General features: G+C 43.3%; 1 protein-coding gene across 12 annotated transcripts in view; it reads left to right on the top strand.

Moving 5' to 3' along the window:
* Positions 1-25,230, top strand: part of DEPDC5 (DEP domain containing 5, GATOR1 subcomplex subunit) — a 127,029-nt gene that overhangs the window by 60,548 nt on the left and 41,251 nt on the right. For 7 of the 12 annotated variants that reach the window (XM_043557936.1, XM_043557944.1, XM_043557939.1 and 4 more), the window contains 7 exons: positions 9,326-9,391; positions 13,284-13,440; positions 14,287-14,447; positions 18,402-18,519; positions 18,984-19,151; positions 19,830-20,049; positions 21,390-21,523. In XM_043557936.1, the coding sequence (XP_043413871.1) occupies positions 9,326-9,391; positions 13,284-13,440; positions 14,287-14,447; positions 18,402-18,519; positions 18,984-19,151; positions 19,830-20,049; positions 21,390-21,523 (1,024 nt within the window). Of the gene's footprint in view, positions 1-9,325; positions 9,392-13,256; positions 13,441-14,286; positions 14,448-18,401; positions 18,520-18,983; positions 19,152-19,829; positions 20,050-21,389; positions 21,524-25,230 lie in introns of all 12 variants that reach the window. The other 5 variants (XM_043557935.1, XM_043557943.1, XM_043557941.1 and 2 more) reach the window with 1 other exon arrangement.

The raw sequence follows: 25,230 nt of genomic DNA, 5'->3' as shown, positions 1-25,230 counted from the left end.
ATCATCCTAGGAGGGCATATACTATTAAGTATGTTTTGCACATGGGGCAACTTAATGTCCTGAGGTATAGAGATATTAATTGAATCTCTCAAGCCTGTGGCCAGGTGTCCTGACTGCTGTTCTTCATTTAGACCACACCATTCAGAGTATCTTTATGATGTAGGGGAACAGGAGTTGGGATGAATAAGGGCAGATTTTGGGAAGCCTCAAAAGACAGATATTGTTCAACATGAGTATAAAAAACATTAAAACTTAGTTGGGGGTGGATATGGGGCTGCTGCTCTATGTCTTAGTTTTCTATAACTAACTTGCGTTTCTGAAACTTAGCTTAAAGAAGGTATAGTGAAAGTGAAGTTGTATAAAATTGGTTAATGAATTGTTCCTTCATTCATTGGTTGCTTCATCCAACAATATTTCTAGAGGTCAGTAGCTAAGTCTTGAAAACTGGTTGGCAATAAGAGAATCCCTAAAGGATTGTCATTAATTAACTTCTTCCCTCCTTCCATCCTTTCTTTCTTTTTTCTCTTCCTCTTTCTCTGTTTCTTTTGTTCTTTTATTATTTCTCTTTAAATGAGAAGACAAATTGGTTAATAGTTTGGTGATAAGATGCATTTTATGTCTGCACTTGGGGTGCTTAAAATGTTACTTGGCCACCAGACTCTTGTATCAAGGCAATCTTTCCATTTTGCTAAACCAAAGAGCCATTTTATAGGAACCCAGAGTTTGAGCTTCCTAGGCTGTGTGGGATGGAGTTGTACTGAGGAGGGGCTGTTCTTGGGCTCACAGCACTACAGTTTGAGCTAGTTTTACTGCTGATCTGAAGAAGAGGGATTACAGGTGCAGATGGTAAAAGCACCAGGATTTACCCCGACTAGTCCTGGAGTGGTTCTGGGCCTGGGATAGCTTAGGTAGACCAGATGATTCCTCAGAAGATGAGTCTTTTGTAATTTTGAAATTTACTTTGAGGAGGAGAGGGAAGTTTCAAAGAATCCTTATGTGGGGATGGTTGTGGAAGATCTTCTAATCACACCATCATGGAGTCCTCTGAGCTAAAGATTCCCTGGTACACATGCATGGGAAAAGCATTTGGTGCAACCTGGATCTCTCATTCACCCTTCTCCATCTTGGACTCTTGTGCCATAGGTCCATGCACCTGATGGACCTCTCTGCTTGGATAACTCCCAAGTACCTCATCCTCAGTATACTGACAAGGAAAATCATCTCTTGTGGCTCCCCTACCCACTCTCCCTCTTCTGTTTCCTCTTTCTTCTGACTCTGGCCTGTCCCCTCCATTCTCACTGCTTCTGCTTTGGTTCAGACCCATGCCATATCTGGCCAGGATTATGACAGCAATTTTCCAAGTGGTCTTCCTGCTTTGTCCCTGCTCCCTCTGATTCATCTTCCATACTGTCACCAAGGAGATATTTCTAAATACAAATCTGATCAGCCCCTCCTTCCCACATATAAAACCCTCCCGTGGTTCATGGCCTGTAACACTAGTCATGACCCATCTGCTGCCTGCCTTTGCATCCTTATTGGCCACCACCACTTCCACACATCACTGTATACAGAAAGAACTCAGGCTCTAGACTCTTCAGATGTGAGTCCTAACTCCACTTCTAATGAGCAGTGAGGCCCTCAGGCCAAGTTACCTCTATGTGTCTTACTTTCATCATCTGTGAAGAGGATTTGTGTGAATATTAAATGTGATAATCCATGTAAAGTGCTTGGAATGGTTCCTGGCACAGTCAGCAAGTAAGAGCTGCCTTTGTCATGTGTATTATGAGATGTGCATGTGTTATATTCCAGCCATTGCTTGTGGCTCCTCCAAAGATCTTTGTCCTCATATTTCTTTGCATGGACTAGCACCCCTGCAGAATATGCTTTCACCCTATCTTCAACCCTGATTCTGCCTGGCAAACATCAGCTCAGTCTTTTTTTTTTTTTTTTTTTTTAATATTCATTTTGAGAGAGAGAGAGCTCTGAGCATGAGCCGGGGAGAGGCAGAGAGAGAGGGAGAGAGAGAGATTCCCAAGCAGACTCTGGACTATCAGCACAGAGCTCAACATGGGGCTCGAACTCACAAACCATGAGATCATGGCCTGAGCTGAAACCAAGAGTTGGGCGTTTAACCTACTGAACTACCTAGGCACCTCATCAACTCAGTGTTTATGATTCAACCCCCAAAATACCTTCTCTTTGAAGCCCTCCCTGGCGGTTCTCCCCATGCCTTCCTAGGAGATGTTAGGCATGTTTCCACATTGTTCCATATGCATAACCTAATTGTACTACTTGGCATATCATGATCCCGCTGTTTGTTTCTATGTCTGTCTCTGCACTAGACTGAAAGAATTTATCTTTATTCATCTTCTCCCCACAGTGTTTAGCACATTTATTGACAAATGAATTTGTGCTTCCACGACCAAGCTGCCATATGTGAGAAGCATCTGAACAGCCCACAAAATTATTCTCTTTAATTGGTATGCAAGTGTGCAATTACATAAATATATTCTAGAATGTGTAGCTTCTTGGAGAAGGTGTGGGCTCCTCAGACTTTTTCTAGTCAGGCCAATAGAGTTAAGTAGGATCATCCTTACCTTTGCCTGTTCCCTTTATGACCAGTAGCATGTGATTTCAAAGGGGCCAGGGGTCACATGGGAATTGAACTCCCATCTTTGATCTTGTGCTTCCCGATCGATTATGTTAGCCAGCCACAAAAAGGATTAGATAAAAATCATTATAATTTTTATTACCATATTACCATTTATAACCAATTAATGTCAGATCTATGAGGATATATCCCAAATCTTTCCATATGTCATCACCTCTACCAGTCCCAGCCCTATTGAAGGTACCTTCATCTTTTGCCTGGATTGTTGTGATATCCCACTAACTGGTCTCTCAGCTTCCTCTTTTTGCCCTTTCATATAGTTTATTTCCAGCACAGCAATTCAGAGTGACCCTCTGAAAATAGAAGTCAGATCATGAAACTTCTGTGCACAAAACCCTCCAAGGGCTTCCCAGTGCACTCAGATCAAAAGCCAAAGGCGTTACAATAGCCGACAGAGCCCCCTCCCTCTTGCAACCCTTTGTTACTCTCAGACCTCGTCTCCTGCTTTCCCCTCTCACTTTATTATTGTAGGGGTTTCCTAAATGTATCAGGCATGCTCTGAATCTGAGGTGCTTTTTCCTGCTCTCCCCTCTGCTCTGCCCTTACACTGGAGAGCTTTATGGCTAAGGTCCACATGCCTGAGTTTGCCCAGGACAGCCTGGTTTGAATTCATTGTCCTGTGTAATTATTAATAGTGTCCCCTTTCACTCTCAAAGGTGTCCTGGATTGAATGATAAATGATATGGTCATCCTACGCACAGCTTGTTCTGTTCCTTCCTTTAGGTCTTACCCAAATTGCCACTCTCTACCTTGGCACTCCCGTCCATCTTCCCTGCCTGCTACTTCTACATAATGCCACCTGTCATACTAGGTCTTTTAATTTTGTGGTTTTTATTGTAAGCTCCAACAAGGCAAGGATTTGTGTTTCGCTCATGACTATATCTTCAGAACTTAGAACAGTTCCTGGCACATATCAGGTAGTTGAATGAATACTAAAAGTTTTCTGAGGTTAGCTTTCCCTCCACTGAAGAGTGCTTTTCTTCCCTGTCTTATAACCTTGTTGAACAATTAACTGGATTCCTTTTCTCAAAGGCTTGGACAGTCTTTTTTCTGCCTTGCTAGTTTTTGAAGTGACTTCCCTTTCAATCCATCCTCAGTCTTCATGGAATATGGTTTGCTTTCTTCAAACTCACTATACTCTCACTCATTCCAGGAATGTTTATTGAACTGTAGGCACTGTGCTAAGGTCTGAGGAGAAACAAAATGATTAAGACACCAGTTCTCCTCACCTTGGGGAGCTCTGGCTCTCCATTCACTTGGGATTCTATTTGAAGTAGTTTTGTGCAGGGTAACAATGATGAAAAGGAAGCCCTCTCACGGGGAGCTGGACTTAGTGGTTCCAGTGATACCATGCAGTTTGAACATGTGACCTCTGCTGCCTTATGATACATGAGGGAGTGTCCCAACCCCGCCCACCATGGTCTTTGGAGTTTAGCCTTCAGCCTTTGCTGCTGCTCAGGTTCATCATCTGTATAATGGGCATAAAGATCTTCACCTGCCTACCTGCTTCACAGGGTTGTTATAAGGAGCAAAAGTAGATTGGGCTCCTTAACGCAAAATTGTCACACTAGGTTCTTGTTTGGGGACAAAGTGAGGTCTAAATAAATAATTAGTTACCTTTTCATTTGTTAAAAAATTGAAAAGAAATGAGAGAACCTCATCTGTGACCCCACCTTCACCTCCTGGGCCTGACAGTTTGTACCATCTGCAGGCACTCAAGCGTGACTCAGATTTTCTCTTGCATTTGGACATGATTCATATGTGAGTCACGATTCACAGGAGTGGTGTCTCTGTGGGTTTCCCTCTTGGCCCGTAGACTTTCATTTCGAGCATTGTTGGCTAGAGCCTTGTACCTGTACTCTTGTTTTTCACCATGTTGCCCAGCAGGGACCAGGTGGTCAATGGAACTGGGGAGATAGCATGTGTGGGTTGTGTGTGTGTGTGTGTGTGTGTGTGTGTGTGTGTGTAATTTTAGTTAATATAGAGTGCAATATTGGTTTCAGGAGTAGGATTCAGTGACTCATCACTTACATACAACACCCAGTGCTCATCACAAGTGCCCTCCCTAGTATCTATCACCTGTCTCCCACCCCCCTCCCTCCTGGGGAGATAGTTTTTATCCCTCTGTTTCGTTAAGTGGGCACCCATTTATAAGACTTCTCAGCCACTGTCATTCCCTTCATTGGGGAATAAGTGCTCTAGATAGTTTTGGAAAAGAAAATAACTAGATGCCATGCTTTCTTTCCCTGTGATATTAGGACTCAGAATCTGCAGGTTGGTATTTGTGTTGAGTATTAGGTACATGTAGCAGCCTGAGAGCTGAAGTAAAAGTAAAACAGCACGCTGAGACTGGAGGAAAGGGCCTCAGAGTCATTCACTCAGGCTTGGGATTTTTTTTTTTTTTTAACATTTATTTATTTTTGAGACAGAGAGAGACAAAGCATGAACGGGGAAGCATCAGAGAGAGGGAGACACAGAATCTGAAGCAGGCTCTAGGCCCTGAGCTGTCAGCACAGAGCCCAACACGGGGCTCGAACTCACGGACCGTGAGATCATGACCTGAGCTGAAGTCGGACACCCAACTGACTGAGCCACCCAAGCGCCGCACAGGCTTGGGATTTTTGTGGGAAAGTGCCATCTCTGTAGTCCAGAGAGGAGAAATGACTAGTCCCACACACAGGCTTCTAGATGTCACCCAGGGTCAGTCCCAAAGGTCCCACATGGATTACCCATTTTGGCCTGAGGTTAGCAAGCGAAGGACACGTTCAGACTTCTTGACTCTGAACAGATGTCAAAAGGCCAAGCTAAGATGGTGACTTTCAGCATTGGCTCCCCAAGGTGAATGTCTGGCTTTGAATGTTGAGAGTGAGGTCTCATTCACAAATATTAGGTTAGAGCAGAACTGACTGACCGTGAGGTCTCATGTTGGTCATCTCAAGTTGTGGGACTTGTCATATGCCCACAGCCAGCACGTTTGACTGAAAATAAGTCTCATAGGCCGAGCTGGTGGAAGAGGCAGTATGTTAGATTGAACTGCAAGGAAACTGTGTATAAAGAGCCTCATGAAAGAGCCTAAAATATTTCTTTAAATATTTTTCATTGTTTTTAAAAAGTAAAGTGTGTGTGTGTGTGTGTGTGTGTGTGTGTGTGTGTGTGTGTGTGTAGCATAAAAGACTGGCGGCCTTATATGTGCTTTTGTCTGTTAGAGATGGTGCAGTTCTTGTCTAGGATCCTATTGGTTGCCTCTTTGAGCTCAAGGAATTGCCCACAAAATTATAAGTTGAACTGTTTTTTTATTAGTCTAAGAATTCTTACAGACCAAGTCTGGATTTAGTTTTCTAGAAAGAAAGAAAGAAAGAAAGAAAGAAAGAAAGAAAGAAAGAAAGAAAGGAAAGAAAAGATTCTCTAATGACCAAATTTAGCATCTCAACTTGTGAGGTAATGTATTTAATAATTTCCTATTGCTCAGAATGCTTTGAGAATTCTGATTTTGTAATTGCCTTCATACCAGTTCTCAGGCTAAACAAGAAAATCCACTTCGTTGCTTCTTAATAGTTCGCTTTGTGTTTGCATGAAAATGGATGTTGTCAGCCAGGATAGCTTTTTCAGAAAATTTAGCTCCAAATGGCTTTTGACTGTTGACAAAGAAGAGATAACATTTTCAATAGCTGAAAACTGGTGCCCCAGATGGAGAGTCAGGAAGTAAGACGTCTGTAGAGTTGAGCAGAGTCTAAATGCTGGTTTCACCTACTTACTGTGTGATCTTCAGTAAGTTACTTCACTTCTCTGAGCTTTAGTTCATCTGTAGAAGGGGAATAGTACCTTCTTCATATCTGCCTCATAGTAGGGGTTTGAATAAAATGAAAGACTATGCTTATTTGACTTAATAAACCAGTTGTATCTTATTATGATGAATGGTAATAAAAAAAAAATCTACTGAAGGCAGTTCCAAAAAAGAAGTTCTAAAATTGTTTGGCCATGTGATATCTCTTTTTAAATTCTTAAAAATTTATTAATTTTAAAATTTACATACAGTAAAATTCACTGTTTTTAGTGTACAGTTCTGTGAGTTTTGACAAATGCATGCAGTCATAATCACCAACACATCAAGATACAGAACATTTCCATTTCACCCCACATTCTTTTGGGTGGCCCCTTTGTACTCAGCCGCACCCCTGTCCCCTGGCAACCGATGATCTGTTCTCTCTCCCTTTAGTTTTGTCTTGTCCCAGCATGTCACGCACATGGAATCATACAGTATGTAGCTTTTTGAGTCTGGCTTCTTTTATTCAGCATATAATTCATTTGAGATTCATCCAAGTTGTTGAATGTTCATTACTTTTTATTGTTGAGTTGCATTCCATCATATGAATATATTAGTTTGTTTATCCCTTCATTTGCAAAATATTTGGACAGTTTCCAGGTTTGGGGAACTATGAATAAAGCTACCATAAACATTTACATAACAGTTTTTTTTATTTCTCTTGAGTAAGTTCGTAGGCATGGAATTGCTGGGTCAAACGGTAAAATATCTGTTTAACTTTTATTTTTACGTATTTATTAAAAAAGTTTTTTTTAATGGTTAATTATTTGGAGAGAGAGAGTGTGTGAGCAGGGGAGGGACAGAGAGAGAGGAGACACAGAATCCAAAGCAGGCTTCAGGCGCTGAGCTGTCAGCACAGAGCCCAACGCAGGACTTGACTTCAGGAACCATGAGATCATGACCCGAGCTGAAGTTGGCTGCTTAACCAACCTTAACCTGATCAAGAATCACATGCTCTTCTGACTGAGCCAACCAGGCACCCCTATCTGTTTAACTTTTTTTTTTAACTTTTTTTTTTTAACGTTTGTTTATTTTTGAGACAGAGCATGAATGGGGGAGAGTCAGAGAGAGGGAGACACAGAATCTGAAACAGGCTCCAGGCTCCGAGCTGTCAGCACAGAGCCCAATGTGGGGCTTGAACTCACTGATGGCGAGATCATGACCTGAGCCGAAGTCGGCCGCTTAGCCGACTGAGCCACCCAGGCGCCCCTATTTAACTATTTAACCCAGGTGCCCCTATTTAAAGAAGCTGCCGTGCTGACAGCTCAGAGCCTGGAACCTGCTTCAGATTTTGTGTCTCCCTCTCTTTCTGCCCCTCCCCTGCTCATGCTCTCTGTCTCTCAAAAATAATAAACTGTTAAAAAAAAAGTTACTATTTTTTTTAAACTATTTTCCAAAGCCGTGCATCATTCTGCATTCCTACCATCAATGAATAAGGGTTTCCATTGTTCCACATCTTGTTCACACTTGGCATGACTTGTCATTTTAGCCATTCCAAGAGGTCTGTAGAGGTATCTGTACTTTTAACTTGCCATTTCCCTAATGGCTGAGGAAGTTGAGCATCTTTTCATGTGCTTATTTGGTTTCTGTATGTGTTCAGTGAAATGTTCAAATCTTTTGCCCTATTTCTCATTAAGTTGTGCTCTTGTTCTTGAGTTTTGAGGGCTGTTTATGTAATCTGGCTACAAGTCCTTTGCTAGATAGGTGATTTGCAGATGATTTCTCTCATGTTGTGGCTTGTCCTTTCAAAGACTCCATGAGGGACTTATACGTATTTATTCTTGTTATAAAAGATTCAGATGACACAAAAGTATCTAGAATAAAAACTGTAAGTTCTGGTTTACCTCCTGTCACCTCCCCCAGCTTTCTCCTTGGAGGTAGCCACTGTTGACAGTTTGGTGAGGATTTTCCCAATCTTTTTCATAGTACCATAATTTTCTAGTAAGTATATGTGTCTAGAAAGGGACCTTTAAACATTGATATGTACTTTGGGGCACGTGGGTGGCTCAGTCGGTTAAGCGTCCCACTTTGGCTCAGGTCATGATCTCGAGGCTCGTGAGTTTGAGCCCTGTGTCAAGCTCTGTGCTGACAGCTCAGAGCCTGGAGCCTGCTTCGGATTCTTTATTCCCCTCTTGCTCTGTCCCTCCCCCGCTCACACTCTGTCTGTCTCTCGCTCTCTCTCTCTCAAAAATAAATAAACATAAAAAAATAAATATTGATATGTACTTTAAAATTAGTTCTGTTATTTTTCAGGCAATAAGTTGTATTTCAAAGATCTTTCTGTTTTTTCTTTCAGACACTTATAGGGAAAATCATTGTTTTTCTCTTAAAGTGGTGAGTTTTAATATGTCTTAGGTCATATTCCAGAAAGCTATGATTTGGAGAAGGAAATTCCAGATAATGATGACTGATAAGTGAAATAAACTTTAAATAGGTCATTTTGTTTTTGCTAAAGATTTATCCAATTAGTTGAAGTGACTTTGAAATATAGCCATTTTCTTAAAATAAATGGTGGATTGCTTTTTGCTAGTGTGTGTGTGTGTGTGTGTGCGCGCGTGTGCATGTAAGCCAATGCTAATGGTCTCATTGGGCAAAGAATGGTATTGATAACCTCAGAGTAATGTTCTGGATCATTCCCAAGTTTTAGATTGCTCATTTTTCTTTGATTGATTCTTTTGTGCTGTTTGAAATATTCACAGAATTTGTACTTGGTTCACATTTTTATTTTTAGCTATGATTTTGGGCTTTTTCAACCATAACTGGCCAGTACTTTCATTTACTTCTTTATTTTATAGAATGAGCCTCATTAAGCTGTTTTCATCTTTCCATAGGTATGAATCCTAGGACCCAAAACAAGGATTCTCTAGAGGACAGTGTTTCTACCTCTCCAGATCCAAGTAAGAGGGAGCAGCTGACTGGGGTGGGGTCAGGGCGGGGTTGGTCAGAGCATGAGGAAGCAAGGGGGAGCTCTGTGGGAAGTCCACACATCTCTGGGTACCAGAAGGCAATGTGGTAAAGGAAAAATTTTCAGCCTCTCCAGTGGAAAGTGAAGAGGGGAGTGGCCAAATAACCTCTTCTGGAATGTGATTCAGCAGCACTTGGGAAGGGTAATGGAATTCCCATGAGGTCCTTACGCCAATTCAGAACTGGCCTTAGCCCTTAAAGGCCTTGTGATGGCTCTAGGGAACAAAGGAATAAGAGGGACTAGAACTGTTTACATACTTGTAGTTGAAATTGTTTGACTGGGTTGCATTTTTTTTTAAATCATCTTTATCTGTTGAAATATCTGCAGGAAGAGCACATCTAAATATCTATAATAGCAGAATACAAAAAAAAAAAAAAATCCTACCACCTGGTAGACTTTATTTTACTTAGCTGTGACCAGTAGATATACATCACTGAATCTTTCTTCCCACTTATAATTAACTAAATAATCCTTTTACTACTTCTTCTGACTCCTCATATTAGTCATTTTTTTCTTTTTCTATTATTTAAAAAAATTTTTAATGTTTATTTTTGAGAGACACAGACCAAGCATGAGTGGGGGAGGGGCAGAGAGAGAGGAGACACAGAATCTGAAGCAGGCTCCAGGCTCTGAGCTGTCAACACAGAGCCCGACGCAAGGGCTTGAACTCATGAACCACAAGATCAAGGTCTGAGCCCAAGTTGGATACTTAACTGACTGAGCCACCTAGGCACCCCTCTTTTTTTTTTTTTTTTTTTTTTGAGAGAGAGAGAGAGAGAGAGAGAACGCACTCATGCATTGGAAGGGGAGAGAGAGGGAGAAAGAGAATCTTAAGCAGGCTCCAGATCCAGTGTGGAGCCTGATGCGGGGCTCGATCTCACAACTATGAGATCATGACCTGAGCTGAAATCAGGAGTCGGATGCTTAACCAACTGAGTCACCCAAGAGCCCTTAGTCATTTTTTTTAATGTTTTATTTTGAGAGAGAGTGAGCATGAATGCGCACATGTGTGCACACGTCGGGGAAGGGCAGAAAGAGAGGGAGAGAGAATCCCAAGCAGGCTCCACACTGCCAGCACAGAGCCCAATGTGGGGGGTCAAACCCAGGAACCTTGAGATCATGACCTGAGCTGAAACCAAGAGTTGGATGCTTAACCCACTGAGCAACCATGTGTCCCCCCGCTAGTCATTTTTAGTGACTTAGCACATGTATCAAACACATTACATCCCAGTTTGAAAAATCATTTATTATTGGGGGTCATTTTGGGTGGTTTCTAGTTTTTTAGCAATACTATTGAATACAGGTATAGTACATGGTGCAGTGGGTATATCTTTTCTTTCAGTTCACATCCTGGAATATATTTCCCCCAAAGTATGGTTGGCAGGATGATTATTTTCCAGAATGCTGCCAACAGTGAAAAGATGAGCCTATTTTTTCTGTACAACCCTAGCACTGGATTTTGGAATCCATGTTTATCGTTGTTAATTCAACGGTTCTGTTGTGGGCCCTCTTCAGAGTCCTTCTCTATAGAGCGTAAAGATATTGGAGTTAGAAAAGAGGCCACACTGTTTGCCCAAGGAAAAAACATCATTAAACTAAGAATCAGGAACTTTTCTCACCATGGGATTTTGGACCAGACATTTGAATGTTTGTATCTTGGTGTGTGCCCAGCAGAAAACATTTCTGAAGGATGTTTATGGTCCAGAGGGTCAGGAAGCTAATGAGAGCCAGAATGATCTAAGACAGCATATTCAACTGTCTTCTGCTTCTGGCTTCCTACTGTAGTTTTGATTGGGTGTCTTCCTTCTGCTCCTGGTTCTAACTGGGAACTAGGAACAAGCTTACTCCTTCATCTGCCATATTGGGAAATTGGGGTGATCAATTAGGTTCTTTTGGATTGTGATTTTTTAATTCTCGAAGTGTTAATGAGTTATCAAGGCCTGTGTATAGTCAAACTCACAGAATCAGAGAGTAGAATGGTGATTGCCAGGGGCTTGAGGGGAGGTGGAAGTGAGGAGTTGCTAATCAGTGGATATAACATTCCAGTTATGCATGATGAATAAATTCTAGAGATCTGCTGCACAACGCTGTGCCCAAGTTAGCATTCCTGTGTTGTACTCTTAAAATTTTGCCAAGAGTAGCTCTCATGTTAAGTGTGCTTACCACACTAAAATAGAATTCAAACAAACAAATAAACAAATAAAATACCCTAGACCTGTGTAGATCAGGGAGTTAGTTTTGTTGCAATTTCCTAAGGCAGTGGTGCTACATGGGGCGTGTTTCCCACTATGACTTATCACATGCGTCGGGTCCTCTTCTTGTCCTTTAACTCTAGGTTCAGTGGGACTCTGTTGTATTGGGTAGTGTGTGTGTGTCACTATGTGGTGGAAAGATCCCTAAGCAGAGAGGCTTCTGATTGAGTAACTTCTGGGAGGTTCGGCTTGGCCAGGTGTTTAAAGGGGTCAGTGATGTCGCAGTACCTGCTCTGAGGAGGTCATGTGTCAGCTGATGAGATAGGGTGAATGAGACAGAGGTGAATCACAATGTAAGCTGCATTAGCACTGTGCAAAAGATAAGGTGCTATTTATTTATTTATTTACTTACTGTTAGAGAGGGAGCGCGCACGTGTTCGTGCGAGTGTGAGCTGCGGAGGGTCAGAGAGAGATGGAGACAGAGAATCCCAAGCAGGTTACACACTCAGCGCGGAGCCCAACGTGGGGCTCAGTCTCACAACCGTGAGATCATGACTTGAGCCGAAATCCAGAGTCGGATGCGTAACCAACTGAGCCATCCTGGCACCCCAAAGATAAGGTGTTTAAGGTGTCCCTTGCTTGATACTCAGAGGCAAAGTCATGGAGTGTTTTTGCTTCAGATTGCTCCCTTGTATAAAGATTTGAAAAATAATATTTGCTTAAATTACTTAAAGAGATAACTTCCCTATTACCGTAAGTCAGTGATTCTCAACTGCGGATGATTTTGCTCCCTGGGGGGACATGTGGCAACATCTGCAGACGTTTTTGGTTTTTACAACCAGGAGATGCCACTGGCATCTAGTAAGTAGAGTCCAGGGATGCTGTTCAAATCCTAAAATACAAAGGACAGCCCCCCAAGACAAAGAATTTTCCAGTCCAAAATGTCAGTAGTGCCAAGGTGGAGAAACCCTGCTTTAACCAAAGAGCAGGCGATTCAGGACAGATCCATGTGATTGGGCCCACTCTGCTGATTGCAGCTTTCATTTCTAGATTGTTAAAGTCTGTCTCTTGAAGTTATGGCCTTGTAACTTTCCCAGACACCCTTCTTTGATTTCTCCTCCTACCCTTTTGGATCTGTGACCTATTTTTGCAATTCTGAAAGTATTCCTGAATTCTGCTACCATGTGCTGATTGCTCCAAAACCTGGCTGAGCTCTTCTTTCCCCACCGGCCACTCTGCAGTCCTCCAGAGAGGCTCTGGCTTGAGCCTGTTTTCTGCTCTTGGAATGTTGATTTGCTTCGATGCATAACACTGCCTGTGCTACCCTGCAGTAACCTCACTGGCATTGTGGCTGTTAGCTGAAGATCGGCAAAAAATGAAAAATATCAGCTGTGAATCCCATTTGCATGATGGGATTGGATAAGCACTTGCACTGCATTATCTAACAAACTCTGTTTCTCTCTTCCTCCCTCCCCCACCCCTTTTCTTCTTTTCCATCCCTTTCCTGGCAATTTTGTTACCTTTCACTCCTCTCCCCCACCCCACCCATGTCCCACACCTGCCCTGGTGACCACACGTACCTTTCTCCCCTGTTACACGAGGCAGTTCTGACACTGTCTGCTCCCCCTGTAGTGCCAGGCTTCTGTTGCACAGTTGGAGTGGACTGGAAGTCTCTCACTACTCCGGCGTGTCTCCCCCTCACCACCGACTACTTCCCTGACCGCCAGGGCCTGCAGAACGACTACACGGAGGGCTGTTATGATCTCCTCCCAGAAGCAGACATCGACAGGTCGGTGTCAGAGGAGGGTTTGGGGTATGCATCAAAACACTGCATTTTCAAGCCTGTGTCTTCCTTTTCTGTTTAGAGAATTTTATTGAAGCAAGAATTGTCAATTTTTTTTTAGAGTTCCATTGACATGCCTCCTTTAGCCATTTGTCCTCATTGATCCTTTCTCATATTTTTCTATTGCATTTGTTCTGGACACACTAAATCTCTTTTTAAAAATTTTTTTTAACTAAAAACATTTTTTTTTTTTTAAGTTTTAGAGAGTGCACTAGCTGGAGAGAGGGGCAGAGGGAGAGAAAGATAAATTTTTTTTAATTAAAAAAAATGTTTATTTATTTTGAGAGAGAGTATGTGCACAAGCAGGGGAGGGGCAGAGAGAGAGGGGGGGAGAGAGAGAGAGAATCCCAAGCAGGCTCCGTGCTATGAGCACAGAGCCCGACATGGGGCTTGATCTCACGACTGTGGGATCATGACCTGAGCCAAAATCAAGAGTCGGAGGCTTAACTGACTAAACCATCCAGGCGCCTGAGATCACCTACAGCCCTGAGATCATGACCAGAACCAAAATCAAAAGTTGAACGCTCTACTGACTGAGCCACCCGGGCATCCCTGATCTTCTTTTCTAAGATTGGCTATTAGCTTTTATTTGCCTTCTTCTTCTGCCTCTTTTCAACTGATCATTTCTCCCAAAACTGGTTTATAGATTGATAGTTTTATGAACCACCATACAATGGTTATCAGGGCTGGCTTGTGGGGTCAAAGCAAAAACAGAGGATGGGAGTATAGACTCTGAGTGTCACTCTGACCTGGGCCAAGCACACCCATGTGAACAACCGTCTGTTTTCTCAGGAGGGATGAGGAAGGTGTGCAGATGACGGCCCAGCAGGTGTTTGAAGAGTTCATCTGCCAGCGTCTCATGCAGGGCTACCAAATCATAGTGCAGCCCAAGGCACAGAAACCCAACCCTGCTGTCCCACCCCCGCTGAGCAGCAGCCCACTCTATAGCCGAGGTAAGTTTTTCTCTGGGGACTTGTATTTTTTCTTTTCAACTTAATTTGTATGAGTATGTTCTCAAGATGGTAGGGAATAGACAAATTTAGGAGTAATTATTTTTCAACACAAAATTCACAAAATTTTACTTTACATGAGGAATATAGTCTCCACTAGGCCCAGATTTATCTTAAAATTTTCTTTAGTCTACCACTCTCCTTTTAAGGAAGAGGATATGACCCAGTTTAGGAATGTTATAGCCTGGCTTTGGCAATACCCTGGAGTAGCAGGCAGCTGAGCCAGGACTGAACTGTCAAAGTACATAGTGCATATTTTAGACCCAATATACTTTTTTTAATGTTTATTTTTATTTTTGGGAGAGACAGCGACAATGCGAGTGGGTTAGGGGCAGAGAGAGAGGGAGACACAGAATCCGAAGCAGGCTCCAGGCTCTGAGCTGTCAGCACAGAGCCCGACACGGGGCTCGAACTCACAAACTGTGAGATTGTGACCTGAGCCGAAGTTGGACATGCAACCGACTAAGCCACCCAGGCGTCCCTTTAGACCCAATATTTATTTCTAGCACAGTACCTGGCACACAGCAGGTTCTCAGATGTTTTGTAAACCTGAAGTTTATACTTCCCACCCCACCCTCCCATTCTGGATTCATCTTCTCTTACTTGTTGCTGAAGCTTAGCACATTGAAACAAGAATGGATCGTCTGTGAGTGGCAGACACTAAGTGACGGAGACTCAGTGATGCCAATTGAGTTACAGCCAGGCTCCGGAGAGCTCTTCTGAAATAAGTCAGGTAGAGAGAATTAAGTATGGGTGCCTAGAACCAGAAAGCAGGGATCATTTCCCAGAACAATCAGTAAGTACCTGTTAGGCTCCTGCTTCCTCCTTGCAGCTAATGAGATTCCCCACTTTCCTAACCTCCCAGCTCAAAACCTCAGATCATCTTTGACTCCATTAGAGTGCCTCTGGCCAGAAAATCAAAGAAGTATGGATCTGTGATAGAGAGCTTGGTGGTCTATCCAGTCCAGGCCTTGTTGCTTATGATGAAGCTTTGGGCTCCCTCTGGATTTTCTTGGGAGCCCATTATGTTATTTATCACTTGTTGTCTTCTTTTTATTTTCTAGACTGTACTGAATAGTAATCTTCTTGAGTTCCAGGACTATGTCAACCTCATGTTTTTATCCTTTACATTGGAGACCACCGTGCCTGGCATACAACAATATGGGTTGATAAATATATTCATTCATTCATTCATTCATTCATTCATTCACTCAATAGTATTTTTGAAGCCCTTGCTCTGTGGGGCATTTATAGCCCAGTGGGGAAAAATAACATTAATCATACTATGAAATAATATAATTCCTTGTTGTGATAAAGACTGTGAAGGAAAAATCAAAGGGCTATAAGGATATTTAATATTGGTCTTGATCTGGTCTGGAGGGTCAGGGATGGCTTCCGTGAGGAGGTGATGTTTGAGGTGAGACCTAAACTATGTGCAAGAGTTACTAGGAAGAGAACCAGGTTGGGAGTGGGTAGAAGTATATGGGAAGAACATGCCAGGCAGAGGGATTAGTATGTGCAAAGGCTCTGTGGCAGGAGGCACTGTGACACTTTCTGGGCAACAAAAAGAAGACTGGTGGGATGGAGCACAGGGAGTAAGCTGGAGATGTGGCCAGACATGTCAGGAGACCCAGGCTTCACAGGGCCATGTGAAGGATTTTGTTCTTTATCCCAGGAATAGTGGAATGAATTAATCTTTAGTGTCAGTGGCCCCATCTAGCCTTCCTACCTGCTTTTCTCTAGAATAGCCCTTAGAGGTTCATAATTCCTCTGGCATCCACTTCTGCTCTGGTCGATTCATGAGTCTCATGTCATGGCTAGTTGGCCAGTCTACTCACCTGACCATACTCTTTCTGGCTATTTTTTCCTATGATAAATTTAATCCTTTTATTTCTGTTGTAACAGAAATGGTATCATTGTTGTTTATTAGTTATTGGAAAAGTGACTATCATAAGTGAGATTGCTTCTGATTGAAGATTTGTTGACTACCAGTTATGAGGGGGACCCTGTTCCAGTAGTGAACAGAATAGCCTCAGCCCTGTCCTCAAAGTTTATTGTCTACTGGGCAAAACAAGCATTAGACTAAATAAACCACAAGTATTTATTTGATCACAGATTGTCAAGAGTGCTGTGCAGGATGAAAACAGGAACCAATTAATTTTTTTCTTTCCTTTTTTTAGTTTATTTATTTATTTAATTTATTTAGAGAACAAGTGGGGGCGGGATGGGGTGGTGGTGCAGAGAATCTGAAGCGGGCTCTGTGCTGACAGCAGACAGCCCAACGTGGGGCTCTAGCACATGAACTGCGAGATCATGACCTGAGCTAAAGTTGGACACTTAACTGACTGAGCCACCCAGATGCCCCAAAACAGGAACTAATTTAGAGTGGGGTCTCAGTACTGTGCTAGGTGCTCATGAACATTATCCTATGACTTTGTCTTCCTTACAGCCAGCAGGGGGTTGTTGCAAGAAAGAAGGAATGCAGGAATGGGGGCCCTCAGACACACTCTAGTTGCAGAAAGTGAGACTCAGAGAGGTTTGGTACCCAAGGGCACACTGCTAACAAATGGAAGTGATGGGGTTTAACCTAGGGTCCTCTGAGTCAAAGCCTGTCCTCTTATATGCAGCCTGACTGCTGCCCCTCACTATCACCTGGGAAATTTTGCATTCCTAGTGAAGGTCCTTTCAACCTCTGCCATCCTCTCATCCTGACAACTCCCATGCTGCCTGCCCTGTGTGACTGTCTCTCAGAACTGCATGAGGGCAGCCGGTTTCATTTCTAGATCACAAGAATCTTGTCTTTGCTCAGTTGTCCATCAAGGCACTATTTTTACTCTCTTAAAAGCTTACAGTTTTCTTGATTCCTCAGAATTTCCCTCTTTCTATGCACAATTCAATTCACCTAGTATGTTTTCGATACCTGCTGTGGGCATGGCATTTTGTCAGGTGCTACAGAAAATTTAAAGACAAACAAGATTTGGGCCCCGGCCTCATGGAACCTCCACTTTGAAAGGGTGTGAGACACGCACATGTGGAGCCACATCCAGGGTAAAATTCAAACTGCTGATGGGATCTGCTAGCTTACTGGAGCAGTGGCAATTTTGATGGTGACCTTAAGTGATCTGTGGGATCTTGATGGCCCAGAAAGAGAAGGCTGAAAAAGCAACAGGAGCAAATGTTTAGAGAAGAAAATTACAACTGAAGCATGGTTTTGGGTGCCTGGGTGGTTCAGTTGGTTAAGCCTCTGGCTCTTGCTTTCAGCTCAGGTCATGATCTCATGGTTTGTGAGATGGAGCCCCACTTGCGGCTCTGTGCTGACAGCATGGAGCCTGCTTGGGATTCTCTCCCCCTCTCTCTGCCCCTCCCTGGCTTGTGCGTGCTCCCTATCTCTTTCTTTCTAAATAAATAAATAAACTTAAAAAAAAAAGACCAAAGCATGGTTATAGTGTGGGAGTCACGGAAACTAAAGGTAGGTTGGCTGCCACACTGGGGGCGAGGACCTTTAACTGCCAGAGTGGCAGCTTGTGCTTGAGTGGAGTGGAGTTTCATTTCAGTCCCAGAGTTGAGTCTTAGCCCATTAACATCTAATCCAGAGCTTTCCTTCTCCAAGGCTGAGGAATCAGGCTGTTCAGCTTTGAGTGTATCTTCTGGATGCTGTCAGCACCCCGGGCTCTAATCTGCTGCTGGCTGGTTTAGTAACAAAATTTCTGCCAACTTCAGGACTTTTTTTTTTTTTTTTTTTAACAAAAATAAGTCTTTTCCATGAAACTGGCCCTCAAAAGAGTTGCCTCTTTTGTTTCTCCTTTTTCTGACTGTATATGGAAGAGAAGCAATTGCCTGTTAAAGGAATGATCCTCGACTAGATGGAGGAAATGATTTTAACCCCCCCTCTGTTAGGCCTTGTGTCCCGAAACCGCCCTGAGGAGGAGGACCAGTACTGGCTGAGTATGGGCAGAACGTTCCACAAAGTGACGCTGAAGGATAAGATGATCACAGTGACACGTTACCTTCCCAAGTGAGTCCTTGGAAATTTAAGGTTTTCACCTACTGTCCTGAATTGTGTCCACATTACTAACTTGTGTTTGTAATGCATGCTGTGCACATAATGACTTATGTGCATGACATAATTCAAGATAGGTTGAGTGGTTGGTTTTCCTTTTCTTGGAATTACTGTTTTGTTCTCTAGGATTATTTTATGGTTATAGCTCACCTTCCTCTAAAAGGGATTATGATTCAGCCTATGATGTTTAGCCTGATTCCTAGAAAGCCAATTAAAAATAAAGAATGGGAGGGTAAAAGAATGGCAAAGTTTAAGAACTAAGAAATTTCCGTTTCCAGTCCCTTGGGATGAGTTGGTTACTGCACTTGAGGGTTGAAATGCCAAGGATGGTGCTAAGTATATGCAGATGGAAAGGTCCAGAAGAATTGGAGGAGAGGGAATTCTCTTTTGGACTTCTGGGCATGCCCTTTGTTTTTCAGGTACCCTTATGAATCCGCCCAGATCCACTACACCTACAGCCTCTGTCCCTCCCACTCGGACTCAGAGTTCGTCTCCTGTTGGGTGGAATTCTCCCATGAGCGGCTGGAGGAGTACAAGTGGAATTACTTAGATCAGTATATCTGTTCTGCTGGGTCTGAGGACTTCAGGTCAGAGAGTGTGCCTTGGCTTTCCGTCTGGCTGCCTTGGGTGTACCTAAATTTTAACACGTCTGTCCTTTTTTCTGATTACAAGATGATGTTTGTTTTAGAAAACATGGAAGAACAAAAAGCACATCTGCACTGGGTTACAAAACTCAGTGAGAAGGTGGGTGGTGGTGATGGTTGCACAGCAGTGTGAACGTACTTGATGGCATAGAAGTAAGTGTACACTTCAGGATTGTTAACGTGGCACATTTTGCTATGTATGTTTTACCACAGTACAACAACAGAAACTTCAGTGATGAAGTGCTCTTTGATGAAATGTCAGAGTAGATCATGTTCTTAACCTTTTCCTGACTGCCTGTGGTGTCTCATTTTTGATTTTTAATTTTTATGTGTGATTTATGATTGTGATGATAAAAAGCCACAACCCCACTGAGTCTGGCAGCACGAAGCATTCTGACATCTCTGGGATATAAACTAAAAGCACGTTTCATGGCCTACCTCCAAAGCTTGTGTTTTAAATGAAGCCATGAGATGTAGCATCAGACGAACACTTATTCAAGGGGAGCTTGCTCGTCACATACCGACTCTGAGGACAGGGTCAAGATGGGGTGTTCATTAGGCGTGCTTTTATTGTCTGCTTTTGCTCACCACACCCCCTTTTCTCCCTTTGGCCCTCCACAGCTTAATTGAGTCTCTGAAGTTCTGGAGGACCCGCTTCCTGCTGCTGCCAGCCTGTGTCACTGCCACCAAGCGCATCACAGAGGGGGAAGCCCACTGCGACATCTATGGGGACAGGCCCCGGGCGGATGAAGAAGAGTGGCAGCTCCTGGATGGTTTTATCCGCTTCGTGGAGGGTTTGAACCGGATCCGCAGGCGGCATCGCTCAGATCGCATGATGCGGGTAGGGCTCTGTGGGCCCCGTGGGGGCTGTGCTTGGTCTCCTCCTATCTCAGGGGCCTCTCTCTGACCGGTTTATTTACTCTACAGTTGCATTTATCTTAACTCTGAAACAGTGAGTTCTCCTCTAGTGCAGGGTGAAGGAGGGAGGGATAGGGTACAGGCAGCCAGTGGGTAGTGTTCTGTGGCACGGGACCACCCTTGCCTACCTGAGGACACACAGCTCCTTCGTGCATTCCCCAAGTGAGACCCTATGTCAAGCCCAGCTGCTTCCTCTGGATTACTGAGTAAAAGTCACTCGAGGGTAGTGGCAGTGATACTTGTTTAACTCTCATTACTTTTGGAATTTCCAGCACCTTGGGTGTGTTCAGCCCCACACCACCCAGTGAGGATACTGAGGCTCATGGGGTTATGGGATATGCCCAGCCAGTACAGGGCAGATCTGGGATTCTGTGTGTGTGTGTGTGTGTGTGTGTGTGTGTGTGTGTGTGTGTGTACAGGTCTGTGAATTTTAACAGAGGCATAGATTCATGTAACACTACAACTACAATCAGGATACAGAGTAGTTCTATCACTCCCAAAAAACTCCCTCGTGCCACCCTTTATAGTCACACTTTGCCTCCATCTATAACCCCTGGCAGCCACTGGCCTGTTCTCCATCACTGTACTGTTGCCTTTTCCAAAAGTCATATACACAGAATCATATAATGTGTAACCTTTTGAGAAGCTGCTTTCTTTCACTCAGGATAATGCCTCTGGGATTCACCCAAGTTCATACAATTTGTGGCTTGTATCAGTAATTCATTCCTTTCCACTGTGAGTAGTGATGTTTCATTAGTGTGTTTTTAACCCCAAGTTCCATGTTCTTCCCCCCACACTGGCTACACTTTGTACACAGCATTGCTTATAATTAGAAACATTTCTGAAAGACCTTGCATGGTAGAAAGAACTTTCGTTTTGAAACCAAATGACTAGAGCTTGAACTCTAGCGTCAGTGGGATTTGGGATAGGTTACTTAACTTCTCTGGGACTCAGTTTCTTCTTCTGTGATTTAGGTAGAACATTATTTACTTCCTGGTGGTACGACAAGGGTGAAGTGATTTGTGGAACCCACCTCAAGGAGGCAGTTTGTTTTGAGTTGACAGGCATTTGAACCTTCAGTTGAAGTGAAAAGCTGTTCTAAGCATTTACTGAATAGCAGGAACCCATGTCACTTGCCTCTGTTAATTGGATTCCCAGAGCCTCAAGCACAACAGATACAGCAGGCACACTCTGGGCTGTGAGTGGCATCTGCTAAGGGAGCCCACTGAGGCTGATGGTCTTGTCTCCTCTTCTCTGCTTTAGAAAGGGACCGCCATGAAAGGCTTACAGATGACCGGGCCCATTGCCACACACTCCCTTGAGTCTACCGGCCCCCCAGTTGGCAAGAAGGGAACATCAGCTCTGTCCGCCCTGTTGGAGATGGAAGCCAGTCAGAAGTAAGTGCCTGCTCGGGGAGTGACTCGTCCCCACCAGCAGGCTCCAAAGGTTTTGTGAGTGGAGGTGAAATATTGTTTCTGCAAGGAGCCTGAAATTAAGAAAAACACACATACATGAGAAAGCTGTGTTAATACCCAGTAAGTGTCAAATAACATGAAATATGCCAGAAATTATAAACTTGCAATCTGGGACTTAATTTGAACTACAGATACATTTGGTTTGGCCCATAAAGTGGGGTTTCTTGGTTTGTTTGGGTTTTTTTTTTTTTTTAATAATACATTTTGTAATTTAGAGCAGTTGTAGGTTCAAAGCAAACTTGAGTGGAAGGAAGAGAGATTTCTTGTATACCCCCTGTCTCCATACCTGCACAATCTCCTCCATTGTCAACATCCCCTACCAGAGTGGCACATTTATTGTAATTGGTAAACCTGCATTGTCACATTATCACCCAGTATTTGTAGTTTACATTACAGATCACTCTTGGTGTTATACATTCTATGGGTTTAGACAAATTTGTAATGACATGTAGCCACCATTACAGAATAGTTTCACTGCCCTCAAGATACAAAATATTTTTAAAATATCTGAGCTGCATTTTTTTAGTTTGAAGATTTCATATACAAATTTGGATTTTATTTGAATTTGTATATGAGAAGTTGTATAGTATATACAACATGATGCATGATTATATTATTCATAAAACAGTGTATTGCAGATACTTTGACACAACACTGTACTATAGATAATAAAATCTAGCCTTTCTAGAAATAGAAGAGCCTCAGTTATAGTACTGGGTCCACATGCACAGCCAGCCATGGGAAGGCTGGCACTTTGGAATGAGCACATGCCCTCTGTTTTACCAGAGAACAGCCACACCCTCTAGTCTTGGACTTGTCTTGCACCCTCAGGCATGTGACCTGGCCAGCTTCTCTAAGCATTTGTGTGGTCCCTTCATAAACAGTATGTGCTCCATTTCCCAGGATATTGGTGGGGCTACATCTTGCCTGGGAGGGCAGTGACAGTGTCCCAGGAGGTGGGATTTGAGTTGGCCTTGAAGGGAAGAAAGCATCTATACAGAGAGGTGAGGGGACTTGGGCAAGAGGAGAAAACACCTCTGTGTGCAGGTGGCCCCCACTCTGGGAACCTTCCTGGCCCCCTCACCCTCCCAGCCAACTCAGATTCTGTGCTTCCTGTCACCCCAGACCAATATCCATCAGAACCCTTAGTGGAACTCTACCCAGGTTTACTCACATTCCCCCTGACTTGCTTGTGCTCTGAGGGCAGAGGCTGTGTGTTGTGCTTGGCACATAGTATGTGCACAATAGATAGTCATAGAATGACAGAGGAAGGGATGTTGAAGTTCCTTATACAGATGTTAGGGGAGACTAGACCTTATCTGTCTGGCATGAGGGACCATGTTGGGCCAAGCAGGAACCTGTGTACATTAGGCTTTCCGAAAGTAACATGGAGTGAGCTTAAGGCATAGTCTAGGTGCAATTGGAAAGACAGGTGGGAAGTTGGATGCCATGCTGTCCTTACATGTTCTTATCACAAAAGGGATCCTTTGCAAGTTTTTTATTTTAATGGAAAATTTCAAATAGGTAAAGTAGACTAGTATAATAAATCCCTGTTTCCTTATCATTGCAGCTTCAATGATTATCAACTCATGGCCAATCTTTTTTTTTTTAATTAAATTTTTAATGTTTTATTTATTTATTTTTTTATTATTATTTTTTTAATTTTTTAACGTTTATTTTGTTATTGAGAGACAGAAAGAAACAGAGCATGAGCAGGGGAGAGGCAGAGAGAGAGGAGGAGACACATAATCTGAAGCAGGCTCCAGGCTCTGAGCTGTCAGCACAGAGCCCGATGCGGGGCTCGAACTCAGACTGCAAGATCATGACCTGAGCTGAAGTCAGATGCTTAACTGACTGAGCCACCCAGGCGCCCCTGTTTTATTTATTTTTCAGAGAGAGAGAGAGAGACAGCTTGAGTGAGGGAGGGGCAGAGAGAGGGAGACACAGAATCTGAAGCAGGCTCCAGGCACCAAGCTATCAACACAGAGCCTGATGTGGGGCTCAAATTCATGAACCCATGAGATCATGACCTGAGCTGAAGTTGGATGCTTAACCCACTGAGCCACCCAGGGACCCCAACTCATGGCCTGTCTTATTTCATTTATATCCCACATGTTCTCACCTTCCTTTTTACTCTTTATTAAGCTTCAGGCATCATATCTCTTCATCTATAGTATTTCACTATGTATCACTGAAAGTGAAGTACTCCTTTATACTTTTTTAAGTTTATTTACTTATTCTGAGAGAGAGAAAGAGAGAGAGAGAGAGAGTGCATGCATGTGAGCAAGGGAGGGACAGAGAGAGAGAGAGAGAGAGAGAGAGAGAGAGAGAGACTCCCAAGCAGGCTCTGTGCTGTCAGCACAGAGCTCGATGCAGGGCTTGATCCCACAAACTGTGAGATCGTGACCTGAGTCAAAATCAAGAGTCAGATGCAACCAACTGAACCCCCAGGTGCCCTGAGAAGTACTCCTTTAAAAAAAAAAAGTCCTCGGGAGCCTGAGTGGCTCAGTCGGTTAAGCATCTAACTTCAACTGGTTCATCAGTTTGAGTCCCACGTGGGACTCTGTGCCTATAGCACAGAGCCTGCTTGGGATTCTTTCTCCCTGCCCTTCCCCTACTTGTGTTTTCTTTCTCTCTCAAATACATAAACTTAAAAATAAAAATAAAAAAAATTAAAAGTCCTAATACTATAATTTACCTAAAAGGTTACAGTCATTCCTTAGTATCATGAAATATGCCGTTGGTGTCTTTGGCAGAAGTGTTTTCAGAAATGAGCCCCATGTATAGAAAGGCCTGGCAGGTGGGCCCCAAGAGGCAGAGACTCTTTGGCAGCCTCTCACTAGTCAGGCAAGAGGTCACAGAGGCTGGAGAGAGGGTGATAATAAATGGAAAAGAAGGGACACAGGATGACAAGGGAACCTGGAGAGGACCTGGGGGCAGATGAGAGGAGGAGAGCAGGGGTAGGTTGAGCTCATCACTGAGGGCACTGGGTCCTCTTCAGAAAATACCTTCACCTGACCAAGGGAAGACCCCAGAACTCAGCCCACCAGGTTCTTCCTGTAACTAATCACAGATCTTTCCCACTGGAAAAAAGAACAAGGAACATATGTTGCTGGGAGGGGTGTGAAGCTGGAGGTGGGGAATCTTATTTTAATTTGTCAGTGAGTCATCCTTTAATACACTTGTCCAAGTAGCCTCTTTCTGCTCAGACTGGAAGAGGAAGGATACTTGAGGTGGTAGTGTCCCCCAGTGTGAAGGGAGAAACTCTCAGCTAATCCCACAAGCAGGAGTCAGGACAGAGAGACCCGAGACTTATTCTCTCTCCAGATGACTGCTCTTGTTTTCTCAATATAGGAGGTAAAGCAGAGGGAGCCAGACCTTTATATAATGTTAGCACACACAGCGTTTTTTATTTGTATGCTTTGCTTTTGTTTTTGCTGCACTAAGCTGATCCGATTTTGTTTATTATGAAAAACAATGCTATAGCAATATGGAAAAGAATTTTTGAAGACTTCACCTATACTCCTGCCATCTTACTATAAACTGTCTAGTTTTTCTAGTTTTCTTCTGGTCTTTATCTAAAGTCATGTGTGTTTAGTCAAGCTCTTGTAGAAGATAGAGGCCCCAGC

This window comes from Prionailurus bengalensis, chromosome D3 (assembly GCF_016509475.1).
Source record: "Prionailurus bengalensis isolate Pbe53 chromosome D3, Fcat_Pben_1.1_paternal_pri, whole genome shotgun sequence".
NCBI lineage: Eukaryota > Metazoa > Chordata > Mammalia > Carnivora > Felidae > Prionailurus > Prionailurus bengalensis.
This window is presented reverse-complemented; position numbering and strand designations above follow the sequence as displayed.